General features: G+C 39.0%; 1 protein-coding gene across 1 annotated transcript; it reads left to right on the top strand.

Annotated features, from left to right (window-relative positions):
* Nucleotides 1-2,341: 2,341 nt before the first annotated feature.
* Nucleotides 2,342-14,034, top strand: cacng4b (calcium channel, voltage-dependent, gamma subunit 4b). Its single transcript, XM_053514112.1, has 4 exons — nucleotides 2,342-2,609; nucleotides 10,914-10,997; nucleotides 11,158-11,298; nucleotides 11,659-14,034. The coding sequence occupies exons 1-4, from the start codon at nucleotides 2,387-2,389 to the stop codon at nucleotides 12,177-12,179; spliced, it is 969 nt and encodes a 322-aa protein (XP_053370087.1). The 5' UTR covers nucleotides 2,342-2,386; the 3' UTR covers nucleotides 12,180-14,034.
* Nucleotides 14,035-19,958: the final 5,924 nt, after the last annotated feature.

The raw sequence follows: 19,958 nt of genomic DNA, 5'->3' as shown, positions 1-19,958 counted from the left end.
TCAAAGACAGCAGAGGTAAGTCTTGGTCTTATCTTGTGTTGGTCTCCATGAGTGCCAGTTTCATTAGGGAACACAACTACTCCAACTACTGTACCAAGCCATATTATGGCAAGAAAAGTAAGTAAAGAGAAAACACAGTACATCATTACTAAGAAATCAAGGTCTCATAAAGGTCTCAAAACTCATAAAGACCATGCCAGGAAAAGAAGACCAAGAGCTACATCTGACGATAAGTTTATTACAATGACCATTTTCTGAAATCGATGATTTACAGCACCTCAGATTAGAGCCCTCATAAATATTCAAGCAGCAGACATATATCAACATCCTCTGTTCAAAGGCAGCTCCATGAGTCAGGCCTTTATGGTCAAATTGCAGCAAAGAAACCATTACTTTCAAAGAAAAAAAAAAACAGAAGAGACTTGCTTGGGCCAAGGAACACAAGGAATCAACATTAGATTAATGAAAAACTGTACGTTGGTTTTTTGTGTCCAAATTTGAGAGTATTAAGGGTGTTATAACCACCATGTTTTCAGTAGACATAGAAAGGGTGACAGATGGTTCTTGAATGTTTGTTTCCCACTGTGAAGCATGCAGGAGGATGTTTGCTGTTATGGGCTTGCTTTGTCGGCGAAACTGTTGGTGACTTAGTCAAAATTGAGGACCCACTTAACCAGCATGGCTACCACAGCATTTTGCCATCCCATTTAGTTTTCTTACAGAACAGTGGCCCCAAACACACCTCAATGGTTATGTAAGAGCTATCTGTCCAAGAAGGAGAGTGATGGAGTGCTGCATTAGATGGCGTGGCCTCGGTTTAAATCCAATTGAGATGCTTTGGGATGAGTTGGACCACAGAGCAAAGGAAAAACAGCCAACAAGTACTTAGCACCTCTGGGAACTCCTTCAAGATTGTTGGAAATCCATTTTGGGAGAGTGCCTTATGAGGCTGACTGGGAGAATGCCAAGATTTTGTGAAGCTGTTACAAAAGCAAAGGGTGGTTACTTTGAAGGATAGAGAAAAAAAAATTAAGGTCTTTAGTTCAGTGTTGCTATGTCATGAGAGGCAAATAAACACCAGGTTGACACTGTAGTGTCGATCATTGAGTTGATTAGCAAAATAATCCACCTATAAATAAAGCTTTACTCCCTAGAGAAGAGGAAGTGAGTGGTTTCTCTGTGAGCCAAGCAAAACCAGACTAATAGACTGATTCATTAGCCTGATACAGTCTTGTATTCAGTAAACAAAGAAATGGTAATGTCTTCAAAATTAAGATCAGCTTAATTGTGCTCAGAAAATCAGCATCACAGCAGCAAATGTTATTTTTTATATTTTGCATAGGGAGTTTGTATGCATAGGGAGTTTGTACTCTGCTACACATTCACTGTCCATTTTATTAGCAACACCTGTACACATGCATATTTATGCAGTTGTCTAATCAGCTAATCATGTGGCATCAGTGCAGTGCAAAAAACAAAAACTAAATAAAAACAAATGGGTACCAGATGGGGGATTAAAGTTTAAACAGAATGGAAGGATAAATCTGCAGAATGATTAGAGAAGAATAACCAGACTGATCTGAGCTGACAGGAAGGCTGTGGTAATGCATATAAGTAATTGTTACAGCCATGGTGAGCAGGACAACCTTCTCAGAATGCACAACATATTAAACCTAGATGTGGATGGGTTACAAAAGCACAGGACCACACTGGGTTCCACTCCCGACAGCCAAGAAAAACAAGAATCTAAGGTTATCCAGACCAAGTGACTCCCCCTGTCCAAAGCTTCAGATGCATTTCTGTTCACAGATCGGAGATGAGGTCATTTTTGCAAGACAAGCTCGTTTCAAGCCCTACATTAAGATTCCCCTCTTCCCATCAATAGAGCTAAAGAGGGTCTCCTGCTGTTTGTTTCTCATTGGTTAGTCTGACTGAAGGTGGGGTTTGAGACCGAGCCGTCAAAAAAAAGCCATTTCGATTAGTCTGAGAAAACTCGAGACGATGGGAGAGGACAAGTGACTTGGTTTCTGCTCGTTTTTGGTTTTTTTTTTGGAAGAACATGATTACAGCAAGGCGCGGTGGTTTTAAAGCGGCTCCCGCTGAGCGCAGTGACACGTGGAGGCGCCGCGCGCTTTTCACCTCGCGCAAGTTTGCCGTTGCTCCGGGCGCGCGCGCTGACTAACCAGCCCTGACGCTCGAGCGCGGGAACAAAAGGAACGGCTGCTGTGGCCAAAAAACACACACACATCCACAGACGCACAAACGCGCACGAGAGAGAGTGTGTTTGAGGAAGAAAGAGAGACAGAGAGAGAGAGAGAGAGAGAGAGAGAGAGGGACACACACACACACAAAAAGAGTGCCAGGGAAGAGATTATTATGAAGTGCGATGGCTTGGTGCGACCGTGCGGTTCAGCTGCTCCTGGCCACCGTGGGCGCTTTCGTGGCGTTTAGCCTTATGACCATCGCTATCGGCACGGACTACTGGCTGTACTCCAGGGCGTACATTTGCAACGCGACCAACATCAGTGCGGATGACACTCAGTCTCAACCCAAGAAAACTCGCGGCGACCTCACGCACTCCGGGCTTTGGAGAATCTGCTGTATAGAAGGTACAGTAAGAGTCAGATATATGTTAGAGGAAAAAAAAACAATTCGAGTAAACTTGCAGTGAGATTTGTCACAATTACATCGCGTTTTTTGTGTCCTAAAGTAGACGCCTTTTGAAATCTTTTCTTTTGCGTTCTGTGCGCAAGAACGCGTCGCGCGCGTGCGATGCCATCAACCGAACCAACACAGAACATTTCCTCAACGTTCGGCTTGGGTTCGGCTTTAGTACCTGTGTGTGAGGGTGGTTTCGTAACGTTCTGGGAGCGTTCTGTCACTGGTTAATAAAGTTATCGCTCTTTATTTGGCGAACTTCTTATTATAAGGCAAACAAGTGTCATTATAAGTACAAAACCAACACCTAGAAGCTTGATCTTAACGGTTTAACGTTTTGTTTAAAAGTTCATAGAACGTTTCATTGATAACTTAAAACAGAACGTTCCCATAACGTTAGGAAATTATTCTTAAAAAAAAAAAGCCAAAGTACTAATAAGTACAAATGTTAATGTTAGATAAACGTGTCTAATGTGTCTATTGGGAATACCACTAACAAGGGCTGGGAGGGGATGAAAATATCATACAGATAAAATATATATTGTATCAGGATATTTAGTTTTCAAAATGATGTAATTATAATGTAATAGTTAATTAGAGCGAGGGAGAGAGAGTCATCCAAAAATATGCATAGTTCATAATTGTATTATATACATTAATATATATATATATATATATATATATATATATATATATATATATATAGCAATAAAATTAGTTTTAAAGACAAGTAAATTCAAGTTTTTCTTTTTCTTAAGTGTGTGTATATATCAAGTATTAAGACTAATAATTAAGGTTGTTAAAGAAGTTGCTCAGCATTATGTAAGCAGAAAAAGCATCCATCCATCCATCTACATGTATATGGTGTGTGTGTGTGTGCGTGTGTGTGTGTTTCAGTCAACGGCCCAAATTATACAACCACTATGAAATATTTTTAATAATAATTATAAGGATCAATGAAGCTGCCCATTGTTCTTAGACTAGTGTACTGGACAGACTTCTCACCATACCTGATATAATTGTTGATGTAATGGTGTCATTACCATATAATGGTACAAGAAAACAACAATTTAGGATTTAGGAATTTTAACGCAATATGTAATTTCTCTGAATATATTTTTTAACACAATTTTAGTTATGTTACCAAAGTTAAGCTCAAGAAGCAACCCAGGACTCATTCACAAACGTTTATAAGTTTAACCTTAATGTTAGAGCTTAAGACCTTGCTCTCTTCCTGACTCACTATCTCCATCTCTTTCTCTCTCTCTCTTTTGGTTCGGAGAGGGGTGAATGGACTGCAAAGCATATGCAGTCAAGAGTCTCCTCTTAAGTATCTGCCTTCATTCATGCCTTTATTGTATTTGATGCTGTTGCTTGGCAACAACGTGTCAGAAATCGCTATGGTAACATGGCCAAGGTTTTAAAAATAGACAAATCTATTGCTTCTTGTCATTGTCCACCAAAAAAGAAAATGAGGCACGCATTACCTTTTTTTCCCCAATGCAACGTGATGTTGGTGACCCTGAATCGAGAGGAATGACTAGCTTCCCGACTCATTATCCCACTTAGCCTTGTATACACAACAGAGAGAGTGCCATTTAATCACGAAAACATCACGATCCATAATACATATGCAAAGAAAATGGTAATGAAAAGTAACATTAAACTCACTGCAAAAGCAACAGCTTCTTTGTGTTCCTGGAGCTCTAACAAGAAAGCTTGGTGTGAGATTATACCTATCCAGTCAACAAGCTTGTAATCACATCACGATACAATAGCATCGTTTATCAGCCCCAAGTAGTGAACGGCTAGGGTTCTGTAGGGACTAAGGCTGTGAAAAAGACTCGAAGTCCTAGAAGTTGAACCATGACTGGAAGTCGAGTAATCACTGGATTGCATTATGAATATTTTGCATAATGTATGTTCTTTAACTGAAAACTAAATGCAATGTACGGTACAAATATCTGGCTGGTTAAGTTTTTTTTGTTAAATGTTAAATACAATTGTCATTGGGTGCTAATATTTTGCTAGTGAACTGATCTGTTTTTGAATAAATTAGCCATATCTCTTTTGTTCATGAAAATACTAATCAACCCAGTGTGGCAAGAAAGAACATGAGAGCATTTTGATGCAAATTCCGTAAAGGTCAATGATCAACACAAAAAGGGCAAGACAGCTTGAGCATCGATATATGGCTGTCAGCTGGGTTTATCACAGCCATGAAATAACATTTGCTTTGGGTCAATATGCATCGCAGTCTTGAGTGCTTGGATTTGTTTTCCCTTGGTGATATAATCATTCCCTTTGCCAGGTTGGGGATGTTTCAAGGGCGGAAGTGCTGTCACTTCTCCATTCCCAGTGTGCACCACAGATGTGTAATTAAAATGCAGCACTGAAAGGCCACGCAGTCTCTAATTAGCCATCGGGCTTGAATTCTGTGACTGAGTAATGGGAGCGATTACAAGTTTGAAGCATGTGCCAGGCACAGCCTTCAAGCTCTTGACCTTCCAATGGCTCATTCTTGCATAATTGGGACCTTTTGCCTTATACAGTGGGGTAGCATTGTAAGGACTGTTAAACAAACAATAAAACGAAAGTATCTGAAATCGGTTATCTAGACCCTTTTTCATTCTTTATTATGTCTTATTTCATATTTTATCATTTCTTCTATTTTATATGACAATAGCACTGTGCGCCAGGAAGCAGTGGGGGGAAAAAGCAGAGCTCTGTAAAGTCTGACTATAACAGTTCCTCAAACTCAGCTACATCACATTTTTGTGAATTAATATTTTAAGGAGTTTAATTTGACATCTTCTTACATATCTAAATGTCATCAGGTTAGAAATTGCACCTCATCATTGTTTCCAAAACTTTCGCATCAAACAACACCTGGGAGGACATATTAAGTACCAGCAGAAGTCTTTAATATTATCTTCTCCCTTTTGATATACCCATACTTGTTGGAATTAAAGTAAAATAAGAGGACAAACTGTAAAAGCTGTTTAAAATGTGGGACGAAAAGGTGCAATAGATAGAGTTCATCTAAATTCTATGTGCTCGGCTTATAAAATTAAAAGTTTTGTACAGAGTTTGTTTTGGCAGCAGCTGTAACAAATGTCATCATTCAGTTTGTTGTTCTTTTATCCTATTCTATACAGGTTCTGCTATTTGATTATTTCAAAACTATTATTGCAATTCTGAACATATATTGCTATAATATCGACGTCGGTCCAGTTTTCATAGCGGTATTTTTGATGCCGTTGTATTTATCAACAAAAAGTAGATATTTTGACTTTTAATACCTTGAAAGCCAGGTGCCGTCTGTTGATTCATTGGAAATCCCCCAGAGCACCAACTATATCTCAGTGGCTTAAAGACACCATATCCTTTTTAAATTGAGAAAAAATAACATACTATATTAGAAGTAATCTTGGAAAATGTACCAGTAGATGGCTGGCATTTAATTCTTTGCAGTGTCCTCGGTCTAACCATCTCCATTTCTTTATCTTCTTTTTCTTTTCATTCTTTTTTACATTTATTTTGATGACTTTTATATTTTCTTTTTATGCTTCGTTTCTTTTTATTTCCTTTAATACCTATTTAGTGTATTATTAGTTTGGTGTTCGGAAAATGTTGTACGAATTTAGTCGGCGCTATTTCCCAAAAATCTAAACAAACTATTAACCTAATTTAAACCACCTCATCCAGAACCAGCATAAGGACAGATAAACAAATGCTGCAGGTTCATGTTAATGAAGGATAAACTTGGGTTTTGTTTTGTTCCACCAGCTTCATATCTGACTAAGCAAGCGCTTATTCTTGCATGAAACTAAAAACCTCCCACTCATGCAACTTTCTTGCTGCTTCCTGCACGGCCCCATTTCTGATGCATGAGTCTAGTCTTAACCTGTTGCCCCGTAAACCTTTCTGGCAAACTTTCTAACAATAAAAACAACAACAAAAACAATAGTGCTGATTCTATATGTTCTAAATTTGTAGAATATTTAGTCTGTCCATTCCATAGTGCCTACTAAAAAATCTATGCCAGTCATGGTAGAAACAGCAGCACTGAAAGTCGAACAGAGCCATGATTGTCCATGTCACCCTACTGTAATTCACAGGAATAGTAAAGTGCTCCCGCGTGTTAAGCTGAGCCAGTGGTGTGAAAGCTGTAAGCTGTGCAGGGATCAGTCTCGGTGCTACATGTGTCAGCAAGGTAGGCTGGTTTGGAAAGGAAAGGCTCGCCGCCTGCTGTGTTAAACCACAATGAAGATGTCATAGGCACCCTTGGAGACATTATGGAAATCGAATTGTTGAAACAGCCCTGAGGTTGCCATGGAGAACATGCGCTCAGTACAGAGTGCTGTTACCTCCAGGCAGGCCTGAGGGACCAAGCTCTCATTTTGTCACACAGATCCACACTCATTCTCTCTCTGTCTCTCTGTCTCTTTCTCTGATGAGAATGTTTCTGTTAGGTGAGGGGCTTTATTTCCCCTTTATGAGATGGGGCGCACCACAGACACCGGGCTAATAACTGCCACTCATAAATCAGCGGTCTCAAGTCACTCAATTTCATTTCTCTTCACACATATTGTTCTATAATACAAGGAGCGAACCACATGTCTGATGAATTTCGGATTGACTACTGTTGTATGACCAGCTTTTCCATTTGACTGTGGAAGAAATGATTAGACATTACAGTATAGTAAGGATTTTTGAAGATATAATGGGTTTTCAGATTGAGGCTAGAAAAGCTGATCTGAAATTTGACCAAGGGAAATTACTTACATTGGGTTCAAGTGTTAGATAAGCTCTATGTGTTTTTGTACTGTAGACTATCTAGTGCCTGCCGTCTCCAGGTTCAGAAATAGATGAAACAAAAATGTAGGAGAACTAATGCCAAAAAAGAGAGCATTGCGGTTTAGATTTTTTTTTTTCATTCCTTATTTTTATTTATTGCTTTTGAATAAAGCATAATATGAAAACTTTACAGTAGTTATATTAAAAAAGACATTTTTATAGCAAGTAATGGAAAATGCTTATTCAGCAACACTTCAAGACAAATTTTGTAATCAGACATTTCACTCGGAGGAACTGATCAGGTATTGCTGGAAAATGTTATATGAAATCGTGAAAGTGGCTGGTAATGCAGACTTGGTAATGACTTCCCTACAAGTTTAGGCTCAGCAGATTGCAAATGCTCTCAGTCATCACAGTTATCAAAAATCAACAGCCTGCCCAGTGCAATAGTACTGCATAGTAGAAACATAATTGGTGAATAACAACCTCTTCAAGACCTTTTTTTTAATTTGACAACAAAAATCTTGGTAGGGATATCAGTGCATGCTCACCTGCCGGTCATACTCACTCACTTATTCGTCATCTATACAGCTTTATCCTGTGGTCAAGGTTTGCGGGCCCAGGAGTCTATCCCAGGAGACTTAGGGCACAAGGCAGGGTACACCCCGGACAGGGTGCCAATCCATCGCAGGGCACACGGCCAGATGATCCATTAATATGTAAATTAGACCGTTTGGTTTAAAATAATTTCAACAAAAACTTAGGTTTAATACCATGTACCTGGTACTATAGAGTATATTCACAAATATTAAACTTGTAGTGTTAAATGTGTAAAGTGGTACACAAAAATATAAAGCAGTGTCACAGCCTTTTGCATACAGTACTGCTGCTCTTGCTAGATGAGGAACAATCCTGAAAAATGCATTTTTCCCTTTTCTTTTTTTTTTTTTTTACAATGACTAGACGAGAAAACGTGCCCTAGTTTCTTAGACCTATTTAATACTAATTAATTTGATGCTACTTTTTAACCACCAAACCCAATTAAATGCCAAGCTGGGCCACAAAAGCTGTGTCAGAGAGTGCAGTGTGCCTCCCTTCACCTAGTGCTCGGGGAGAGCAAGACGCACTGCTGCACATTGCTGGTATTTTAACCATAAAACTGTGTGACATCTCAGGTTTGCATTGTACAGGGGAATTTTTTGGTGAGCAAAAGTATTGAAACAGAGTCTTAAAGTAAATTGATATACATAATTTTTTTTATGTCTCTTGCTAGTAAGAACTTCATCACGCTGGTGACCCACTGACATCGCCAAACTGTTGCATTTTCTTTCGGTTGCTGCTTCTTTCAGTCATTGTTTCTCATTTGGGTCTTTTCTTCAGAGGTGAAATGCGTGCTCAATTGAGTTAAGGATGACTCGGTCAGTCTCAAACCATCAGTGGATACATTTCTCTATGCATTGGCAGACAGGATGTTTGTGTAGACCTCTGAATATATACTGCTGCATCATTATCATTAAAGAATAGACATCCTGTCTCAGGACCATGTTTCCATGTTTTCGGTCATGAACAGATCCTTTTATCATCCCTAAATCGGCCCTACCATCACTTTGCTGGACGTTTGTTTTGTTTTTATTCTTCTGAATTACGATCTGCCGTTTGGTTCTTAAGGCAGAGGTGGTTTGCATCTCGCGGTAATGTCTCTATCTTTCTGTTCTTAAAATCATCTTTGAAACAGCTATTGAAACTTCATTCCTGCCCTGACAAGAGAAGTTGCTGATGTCAGAGACTTGTGCTTTGTGCTTTTTGTTCACGGCACTCACAATGTTTTTGTCATTAGATGCTGTTTGCTCTGGTCGACCTGTTTGTTTGGGATGTGTTTCGTAGGAAAGCTGTGAATCATAGGTAGACTTTCGTGTAAACTCAAATTGGTTTGGGGGCACTAAGATTTTTGGTTCAATTCAGTAAAAAAATTCAAATATTTCTTATTGTTTAATTAGTTTGAAGCAGCTATAAGTCTCAGAGGTTTAAATTTGTTTAAATTTCTATCATGTATGTTTATGGACTGGACTGGAATGTACAAAAAAATATATATATATATCATTTTTTTATACATTCCATTCCAGTAGGTGGCAGTATCGCACCAACCACACATAAACTCAAAAGAAGAAGAATCAATACTACTATATAATATGAGTAAATTTCAAAAACTGGTCCATTATTTTGATCAATTGTATTAAACAATAAAAGATAAATTAGATTACATAACTGATGTGGACACATAGCTCTAGTGCACAAATGTTTTTTTTTCCTTTTTCAGAAAATTCCATAAAATAAACCACTGGGTGGTTGCAATACAAAGATGACATGTTCTGTAGGGTTTACTGCATCTCGATGTTATTATCTGCATATTAAAGCTGAAATTCTGTTTACTCATTCTTTGATCTTAAACCCAAATATCTCTAGAGCAAGCGTCACTGAATGGCGGACCCTAATCGGACACTGGTCCTTATGATAAATATACCAGTAATCTATCGCTTTCTACCCTCAAGGTGGACGTAGGTATACACGCGATAATTTATCGTGTATAGACAGAATGTGTTACAGAGCATGGTTTGCTCCAAGTTAAGAAACACATACACTATGTAAACTGAAACGGATCAGTATGTATATATATATTCTTCCGGTGGGAAGTTTAAAACTAGACTCAAAAAAAAAGTTTAAAACTAGTCTCATATGTTTCCGCTACTGTGACAGTAATAAAAAGCAGTAACATGAATGCCCTTATGGGAGAGAAAAAAACAGTAACAACACGGGTCATTTGAGCAAAAATATCAGCAGGTGGTAAGCTGAGATATGACCGAGCAACCACAGCAAAGGAAGATTCACTAAAGATTGGTTAAAGATAGTTGCTTGTATTTCAATTTGAACATCAAAGTTTAAATTGTCCACATTTAATGGCAGGTAATATTAATAAAATGCTATAGAAACTTTAGACTGCTAACTTTTTATAGACTTACAATAGACTGCATACATACTGTATAAAGATCTGAATCCTATCACAAACATGAAATTCAGACCTCGGCTTGAGGAACATTTTATAGACTGTTTTCATAGATAAACTGGTTCCCATCTGAACATTGTTTGCTGGATGAATGCTAATAAATGACAGAAAGTCTTGGTAGCTCGCCCTTCAGGTGACATTTGAAGCTAACAATTTTAGTGCAAATGCACCTTACCAACATTCCCAAAATGACATCGCTGTATCTCTCAAATCAACAAAATGATTCATGTTTATATTCACCTGAACTATTTTAATGATTATCCTCAGAGCTACATAAGACAATAACAAATAACTAAATACGCTTTGCAAGAAGCTGCAGCTAAATGTTACATCATACCTAGTAACCTATACATTACTTCATCATGTCTCTAATTTTAACTTAATTCATTTTTAGGTCTCAACAAAGGAAGCTGTTACCGTATCAATCATTTTCCGGATGACAACGACTACGACACTGACAGCTCAGAATACCTTCTACGTGAGTGACTTTCTTTTAAGCTGTATTCGGCCATTTTAAACATAGTTTCAGTTTTGCATCTACTGTATAATATTCATGTCATTCTTGTTAAACAGAATTAGTATCGAATTTCACGACTAACCATAGACCTGGTTATGTGTATGTGTGTGTGTGTGTTTAGGTATAGTCCGTGCCTCTAGCGTGTTCCCCATCCTCAGTACTGTTCTACTGCTTCTGGGGGGGCTGTGTGTGGGAGTAGGACGCATCTACAACAAGAGGAATACCATTTTGCTCAGTGCAGGGATCCTGTTTGTTGCAGCAGGTAAAACACTGACAGATTTATAAGTCTTTGTTTGCATGACATAGTGACCTATAAATGATCTGCATGGAAGAGTTTAGGTTTTTAGCTCAAAGCTCTGAAAGATCTGATACAACACGATGCTGTGTGATGTAAGATCTGAAGGTATCTCACAATTAGTGTTCAAAGAAAAGCAGTCTACACACTGTGCTCTTCGAAAGTACTAGCACATTTTTCTAGTAACTAGTACTCTGTTCCAGGAAGTCCCTCATTGCTTAGTACCAAGTATTGCATTTTGATATTGACTGTATGCACTTGATCTGGAAATATTGGAAACAATATCCTTTTTTTTTTTTTTGCACTAATGTCTCTATGATGTTTCAGGTTTGAGCAACATCATTGGGATCATCGTGTACATCTCCAGCAACACCGGTGATCCCAGCGACAAGCGTGACGAAGACAAGAAGGGCCAGTACAATTACGGCTGGTCGTTCTACTTCGGGGCTCTCTCCTTCATCGTCGCGGAGGCGGTTGCTGTCCTAGCTGTGAACATCTACATCGAAAAGAACAAGGAGGTGCGCTTCCAAGCACGACGGGAGTTTGTCAAGTCTACCTCGTCCTCCTCACCGTACTCGCGCATGTCCAGTTTCCGCTACAGACGGCGACACTCGCGTTCCAGCTCACGTTCCACTGAGGCGTCCCGCGAGGCTTCTCCAGTAGGGATAAAGATGGTGAGCTCCGTGCCTCTGGGTGAGATCAACATGTACACACTGAGCAGAGACCCGCTAAAATCGGGCACTGACAGCTCCTATAGCCCCGAACACGACTCTGGATTCCTGCAGGTGCACAACTGTTTTCCCAAAGACTTAAACGACAGCATCAACAGGAGGACAACACCAGTATGAGAGACCTTAATGACGGAAATGTTTTAGAAATACAATGTCTTGGCCATACAACTTGGGAGCACCACTGAGGCCTAATGGTTTAGTAGAAGCACTAGTTCAATTATTGCGATGATTCAACTACCTAAGGACTACTACCTTTCAAGGGGGGATTCGAACGGGCTCTGACGATAGCATTTAATTCTTCAAACAGTATTTTGGCCTTAAGTGTTCTCCTTGAAGTATTAGTAAGAAAGGATTTAAGAGCGAGCTGTAGTAGAACTGTTTATCTAATTCCGTCAATTTTACGAACAATCTTTGAATAGGTGGATTATATGAAGCGTGAAATATTTAAGTCTTTTCTCTGTACGAGTTCTAGAAGCAGTGGAGATTCCAAATTCACCATTTTAAATAGGACTGTCCAAATATAAAATGGTGCTACAGGAAGTAGTCTCACAGATTAAGCCTTCCCCTTCTTGTGTATTTTTGTATATACTTGAACCTCGTGTTGCCTTGTCTGCCGTGTCACATGTCTGTAAACACAACTGTTATAATTTAATCTCTGTGCCTCTCTGCTTATCAGGATCAGCAATTCTGGCTGATCTAAACTGTCAGTATTTTTTACTGCAGAGAATACTGTGTTTAAGGACTTTTGTGAAACTAGAAATAACCCAGGGCACTGAATCTACGGAAGGACTAGGACAGAAAGGAGACAATACAAGACAAGCACAAAACATTACAGTGCTGTGAAGCTTTATATTATATTTTAATTACAAGTTGAATCATGTGCCGTCAGCTGTCAGTTGAAACTCACCTATGTGTTTGTTCTCTGTTGTGAATGAATCGAAGACGAATGCTATTCCACTGCCGTTGTTCTCAGCAACAAGGACCTTGGGGTCTCAATCGAAGTGGTTTTATGAATCAGCTTTGAATGCAATCTGAATAATAGCCGTGCCTCTCCTCCATGCCGGTGAAGGCCTGTGTAAATCTGAATGGTGTGCTACTGGGACTGTGACATTGTGAAAGTCTAAAGATAAACCTTGAGCCGAGAAATGTCAGACATCCAGAACTGAAAGAGCCCGTCAGCACTGAGAGGCATTACAATGCTGCGGTCCGTTCGCCGATAACAATCTAGGACAAAGAAGAATGAAAGACTGTCAGTTGCATCAATGACGCCAAACCAGCGCTTCATCCGTGTCTTAGTTTCGTGAGCCTTATGATTGGAATTCTTTTCACATCTACGTGCCAGCCAGAAATGTACTTCATCACTGTTAATTTTTTTCTCAATATTACAGCATGTCTTCGGGTACAATAGCTCTTACTTTGTCATTTATGTTTACAAGGACACTCGTGGCGGTGAGAGAATACTGTATAGTGTTCAGTCAAGTGCATAGTGCTGAATGACTCATCATAGGACAAATCATCTCAGTTACTTGTATATATAACTACCTTCATTTCCTAATACCATTTTTATATGAGCTTAGACCCATGCTTCTGCATAGCATGGTGTATGGTTGGTCATCTTGAATATTGGCATTTCCTATGATCCTTTGACTGTGCGTGCTATAGCTATTATATTCAGAGTGATTCCAAAGGCATTTCTGGTGTTTTGGTGACATAATCACAATTACTTGCCTATAACGCTGTGTCTTTCTTGAAGAAAACACTTCCTGTTTCTTTGCTGGTGTTCTCAGTATAAAGCTCCCACTAACAACATCAATATAACCTTGCTCACTTAAATAAATAAGCCAGGGCATATATTTTGCTTGTATGTGTATGTTCTTTTATTTCATCTGGGGTGAAGCATACAGTCCTACAACCGCTATTCAAGTCAAAATGACCTACTGAACTTAAAACACAACCCAATGATGGGCCTGCTTTTATGACACACACTGGAATAAATCGAGTAGTGCATGTTAAGATATGATGAATAAAAACAAAACCTAAAATGATAATGATAAAGTTCAACGGTTCGCATTATTTTTCCTGAATGTAAGTTCTCTCCAAAAATTTAAATGTTCACTTTATTTTATTTTTCTCTTCAACACCTTGTATCAACTGATTTATTTTGTCATTCTCTTAGTTGTAATATTTGCCGCCGTGTTCCACTGACTATTTTTAGGATGAACTACCAGCATGCCCAGTGGCCAATCTAAGCCCAATTATCTTGACAAACCTGCTACAAAAACTGTTTCAAGTGCCATATACTGCATTATTTAGATCAGCTCTGGAGGCCCAGAAAGTCATAGCAAAGTATTTTAAGAATATTACATTCTAGATTGTTGTGTTATTAATGTCATAAAAAAAAATTTAGCATCTTAGATTTTGTTTGCAGATAAGTTTGAAAATAAATGTACATTTTCCTTGTTTTATCAAGAAACCTTAACATATTCAACCTTGTGTATTTAACCGTTAATAAGCCTTGATCAATTATTTAAACAATGATGGTTTATGCTTTGTGACATGACCTTCCAACCGTTAATTCCGATCAAGTAATCGGATTGGACGAGAGACATTCCTCGAGTGTTGATAATAGACAGTAACAGCACTGGGACGTCTAACTATATGCATCACACTGTGTAATAGGTGTTCTAAAACCTGTTAATTACACATTTACATTAAGGCATTTGGCAGACGCTCTTATCCAGAGCGACTTACAACAGTGGTTTGAAGGTTCCGTCATTGGATAGACACTGGGTTACTGGGTTACTAACTTAGTGCCATCAGTCAAACACAGTTGTTGTTTTTTGTTTTTTGTCAGTCTTCAGCATGGGTGAAAGTAGGTTGATACGGTCTGCAGTAATGTAATGGGAGAGCAGCTGCCTGGAAAAATCTGCATTTAAAACCAGTCTTGGAAGCACTTTCAGCAAGAAAACACATCTGATAACATGATGTTATCTTTAACACCTGTACTATGTGAAAAACTGTTTCCAAGTTGTTCCAAATTGTCATCGTGGTGATTTATTTACGGCAAAGGCGTTAGTGGTTAATGGTGGCACGGTGGCTTAGTGGTTAGCACTTCCAGGGTCGAGGGTTCGATTCCCTCCTCGGGTTTGCGTGCATGGAGTTTGCATGTTCTCCCCGTGCTTGGTGGGTTTCCTCCCCACTGGTTTCCTCCCACAGCCCAAAGACATGCAGATTAGGCTAACTGCTGTTCCCAAATTGCCCCATAGTGTATGTGTGTGTGTGTGTGTGTGTGTGTGTGTGTGTATATGTGTGTGTGCCCTGCAGTGAAATAGCACCCTGTCCAAGGCGTACCCTGCCTTATTCCCTGAATCTCCTGGGATAGACTTCAAGCCTCCAACGTCCCTGTATACAGAGTAAAGTAGAATAGATGATGGGTGAGTGAGTGAGCTAAAAAGCTAATTGGCTTTTAATACAATCCCTAATCCTTTCCTAAGCCCTAACCAAGGGCACTACTTGGTATGTGGGACAAGTGGTTTGTTTATACACCCTAATGCATCAACTTCCCATTTAATGCTATTTACTATATACAGCATATATTTAATATTTAACCCCAGAACCCGGAAGTTAACATAGTTGATAGATGAAGTCAGAAAAGGGGGAAATATACTTAAAAAAAAAAAAAAAAAAAAAGATTTACAGGACTGTCCACTGCATCCATATTTTATTCTTCTCACCTTTTGGGTACATAGTACAGTATCAGTAAGAATTTAAAACTACTTTCACTCCTGACGGTCGCCAGCTCCACTAGTCGCGGAAGGATATGTGTTAGCAAAGCAAAATAACTGGTTAAATAAATTAACAAATCATAATCTGTTGATAATAAGTAGTTCGTGGAACTGTTGTATAAAAGCAATATCACACTCGAGGTTGTACAGTACTGTGATATTGCTTAATTGCCATGTTGTTATAAGGTTGTAACATTGTTTTCCCAAAATACATCACACCGACATGTTTTTTTTTGGTGTTAGAATTACTTTGATAAAATGATATAAAGCGATAATACTATTAAAGCGATAATGACCTCAAACTATTGTTGCTATTACAACCTCAAAACAACAGAATATTAATATCTACTAATAGGATTTATCCCTCTTAACATCTGTTTGCACAAATTCCTATACTGCATATACATCTGTGGTAACTTTAAGTTTCTGACAGAGTTCAAATACATTTAAAAACATCTGTGCAGGCTGCTCGGTTCTTGAGCATCACCAGTGGTTTGCTCTAAAGAAGAATCTGTATCTACATTCATAAAGATGTCATTTGACTGTAGACTATGATAATGACATGCTCACGTCTTCCCTCATCAGTTAATTCCTTTATTTTAAGAAAGTCCCAACTGTTGCACTGGCCACTCCCAATGTTTTTCTGTGTCTCTAAATGGTCTATTTCGTTTTTGTTTTTTTTTCAGTGTAATGATGGCCACCTTCACTTGCACAGATATCTCGTTGGACCTCATATTAAGAGTTCCAGTAAGCAGCTACCAAATGCAAATGTCAAACACTCAGAACCACCTCCAGGCCGTGTATCTGCTTGATTAGTCGTGTATTAATGAGGGAACAGGCCATACATTGAAATTGAATTGAATACCTGCCATGCAACTGCTTGTCAGCCATGTGTTCCATTATTTATGACCCCCCCCACCCCCCCCCCCCCCAAAAGTGTGTTTAAGAAAATGGCTTTAATTCCTGTAATCCCTGCATTTTAAGGATGTTTTTTCAGTTGAGAGATTAAAACCAAAAATGTTAATACTATTTTGAAGTCATATTTGCAACATTGGCCGTACGGTGGCTCTGTGACTAGCACTGTCACTTTGCACCTTCGGGTTACGGGTTCGATTCCTGCCTCAGATCTGTGTGCATGGAGTTCTCCCAGTGCTTGGTGGTTTTTTTCCAGGTACTCCAGGTAGGCTAATTGGCGTTCCCAAAGTACTCATAGTGTGGTAATGAGCTTGTGAGTATGTGTGTACAGAATGTGTGCCCTGCTATGAATGGGCACCCCATCCAGGATGTATCTCACCTCATGCGATAAGTTTCCAGTAATAGGCTCCAGGCCTCCCGCGATCCTGTACACGGGATGAAGAAGTATAGACAATAAGTGAGCGAGTAATTTACAACATTGCTTTGGGTCATTCATTCAACATTATTCCAACATCATGTAGTCAGTATTTTAACTTTTAAAAACAGCCCGACATACATAATGTTTTCTAATGAATGTTTCCACAACTTTTTGAAAACCAAAAATTCCTGCTGGGATTTTGTTGGAAATTTCCATGGGATAGGGTAGATTGTGGTTATAAAGTCCTGCGTGTAGTCATGACCAAAGTTAAATTAGTCAAGAAAACATTCCCGACACCATTATCCTGACAGCAGATGACGCAAATTAACGCGTTGAACATTTGCAAAAGGAAAATGTGATAAGGCAGTAATTTATTTTGGGGGAGTAGTGTGACCTAGAACATGGCATCTTCTCTAACAACCTTCATTAACAAATGGTCTATAAGATAACAATAATAAAAACAATAAAAAAACAATAAAACCTCCAGTCTTGATTTAACACCTTTAGAGTTCAAATGAGTCCAACCGTATCTATATAATCGCTGTAGGGTGTTAAGTTCACTCTCTGGCATCGCTTATTAGAGAATACATTACTACTTTTACATGAATATTTTCACATTAGGGATGCTTACGCCAACATTTACAGTAAATTACTACTTTTACAAAACTAATGTTTAAATTATTATGTAAGCCTTACAATACTACATGTCCTTTACAAACATGCATTAATATAGTTTTATCACGAATGCTTAGATCACTACTTTTACATTCCATCCATCATCGATCCAGGAACCTCAGTAGTCCAACCGGGGACCGTGTAGGCCAAATTATTAAATTTATTCTCATTTGTACAACCGTGGTAGGACCTCTGGACAACATTCACAGGTATGTTCACACTGGCAATTTGGGAACACCAATTACCCTAATCTGCATGTCTTTGGTGGACGGCACGGTGGTGTAGTGGTTAGCACTGTCGCCTTGCACCTCCAGGGTCTGGGTTAGATTCCTGGCCAGGCTCGATTCCCGTCTCTGTGTGCATAGTGGGTTTCCTCCGGGTATTCTCCCCGTGCTTGGTGGGTTCCCCTGGGTGATCTGGTTTCCTCCCTCAGTCCAAAGACATCCAGATTAGGCTAATTGGTGTTCCCAAATTCCCTATAGTATATGAATGAGTGTGTGTGTACCCTGCGATGGATTGGCAACCTTGTCCAAGGTGTACCCTGCCTCGTCTACTGGGATAGGCTCCAGGTCCCCCATGACCCTGAATACAGGATAGAAGATGAGTGAGTGAGTTTTTGGACAGTTTAAGGAAACCGGAGGAAACCCACCCAGCACAGGGAGAACATGCAAACTCCATCCACTCGAGATCTGGAGGTGCAAGGCGACACGACTAAGCCACCGTGCCACCATACTTTTGCATTATTTATGCATTATTAGGCTTAAGACTTACTTTTACATTACTACCACAAATATACATTTTTTTACATTGCCAAAGTTTTATTATTACTTTTGCATTTTTTCATTACTAATATTTTTTTTATTACTAGTGCTTACTTCATGACACAACTATACTAAACATTATTTCCCTACTATAGCTAATCTGCCACACAGCATACATTAAATCCATTCGAAAAAATACTCCTCACAATGGTTTTGTTTTTATCCTACATGACCTTTACGGCGATAGCCTTGAGGATAAGCAATCAAATTTTGTATGAATAATATTGCACATTATTAGGAAATACATAGAGTATGCATATCTCAGGCATATCAAATGTCACACCAACAGCCCCCCCCCCATCCCACCCCCCCGCTGCATATTCCAATTATTATTGTCTTTCCATTCAACAAATATTACACTAATACACACAATGGAAAACACTGATGGACTCTGAAAGCTGGATTGTTGATTACGGATAAGCAGCCTCTTGGCTTGTCAAAGGGAAGGCGAGGTGTGATAATGTTGACAATGATTGTAGCAGACTGAGTGAGATGTCTTTCAGCTGTCAGTCAAGCTACTGCTAGTGACCTCTGGGACCGGTGTACACAAAGTGCTTTAAAGAAAGAGTGGTAATGTATGATTAGATTTATATCTGTCCAAGCAGATGTCAACCTCTATTTCATGAAAAAAAAAATAATAAAGCTTATCCAGAAACAATATTGCATAGGTCTTTGTTTACTATATGGTTTATTGTTATTGCGTAAATATAGACAGAGGTCACTTTGAAGTTGTATGAGTGGACAAGCGACTGGAATACAGGTCACTGAGTGCGTATCAAAGGTTCATTGTTTAGTGTTACAATAACAGTTGCCACTTCGCTGTATGCCAGACACAGATTTAGTTTAAGAAACATTTTTGAAACAGAGAAAACAAGCTTATCTATGATACTATTCTCAGATCTGGGCAAAAAAATAAATGCACATAGGATTTTTCCTTAATACTAATAGATTGCACCCAAGGGTAGTAAAGTGCAAATTGTTCCATATATAGCATTTGGACTGTTCTGATGAGGCCTCTCCGTGCAAGGCTTGTCAGTGACAAAAATGGGCCAGAGTCCTTTAAAGTGGGCCATAGCACGTTATAAAAAGCAACGACATAAATGGTAGACGTTGCATAAGGAGATATAAAGGTGGATTCACATCCACTGTCAGAATAATGGTACCAAGCTGTACTTTTCATTGCCACTGGGGAGGTACAGTCAGGGGTAGATCTTTTGTACCCCATGTGTCTTTTGCCTGAGAAGGTGCATGTGTTGTACCTTTAAGACGTGTTTATAGATAG

Source organism: Clarias gariepinus, chromosome 16, assembly GCF_024256425.1.
Source record: "Clarias gariepinus isolate MV-2021 ecotype Netherlands chromosome 16, CGAR_prim_01v2, whole genome shotgun sequence".
In the NCBI taxonomy this organism is placed as follows: Eukaryota; Metazoa; Chordata; class Actinopteri; order Siluriformes; family Clariidae; genus Clarias; species Clarias gariepinus.
Note: the sequence above shows the minus strand (reverse complement) of the source record. Positions and strands in the feature narration are given on the sequence as shown.

What these genes read in the sequence shown, in the direction of transcription:
- cacng4b (XM_053514112.1), top strand. Translation starts at nt 2,387, where the DNA reads ATGGCTTGGTGCGACCGTGCGGTTCAGCTGCTCCTGGCCACCGTGGGC. An exon ending in CAGCTCAGAATACCTTCTAC is followed by an intron (nt 10,998 to 11,157) that starts GTGAGTGACTTT and finishes GTGTGTGTTTAG; the next exon opens with GTATAGTCCGTGCCTCTAGC. An exon ending in GATCCTGTTTGTTGCAGCAG is followed by an intron (nt 11,299 to 11,658) that starts GTAAAACACTGA and finishes ATGATGTTTCAG; the next exon opens with GTTTGAGCAACATCATTGGG.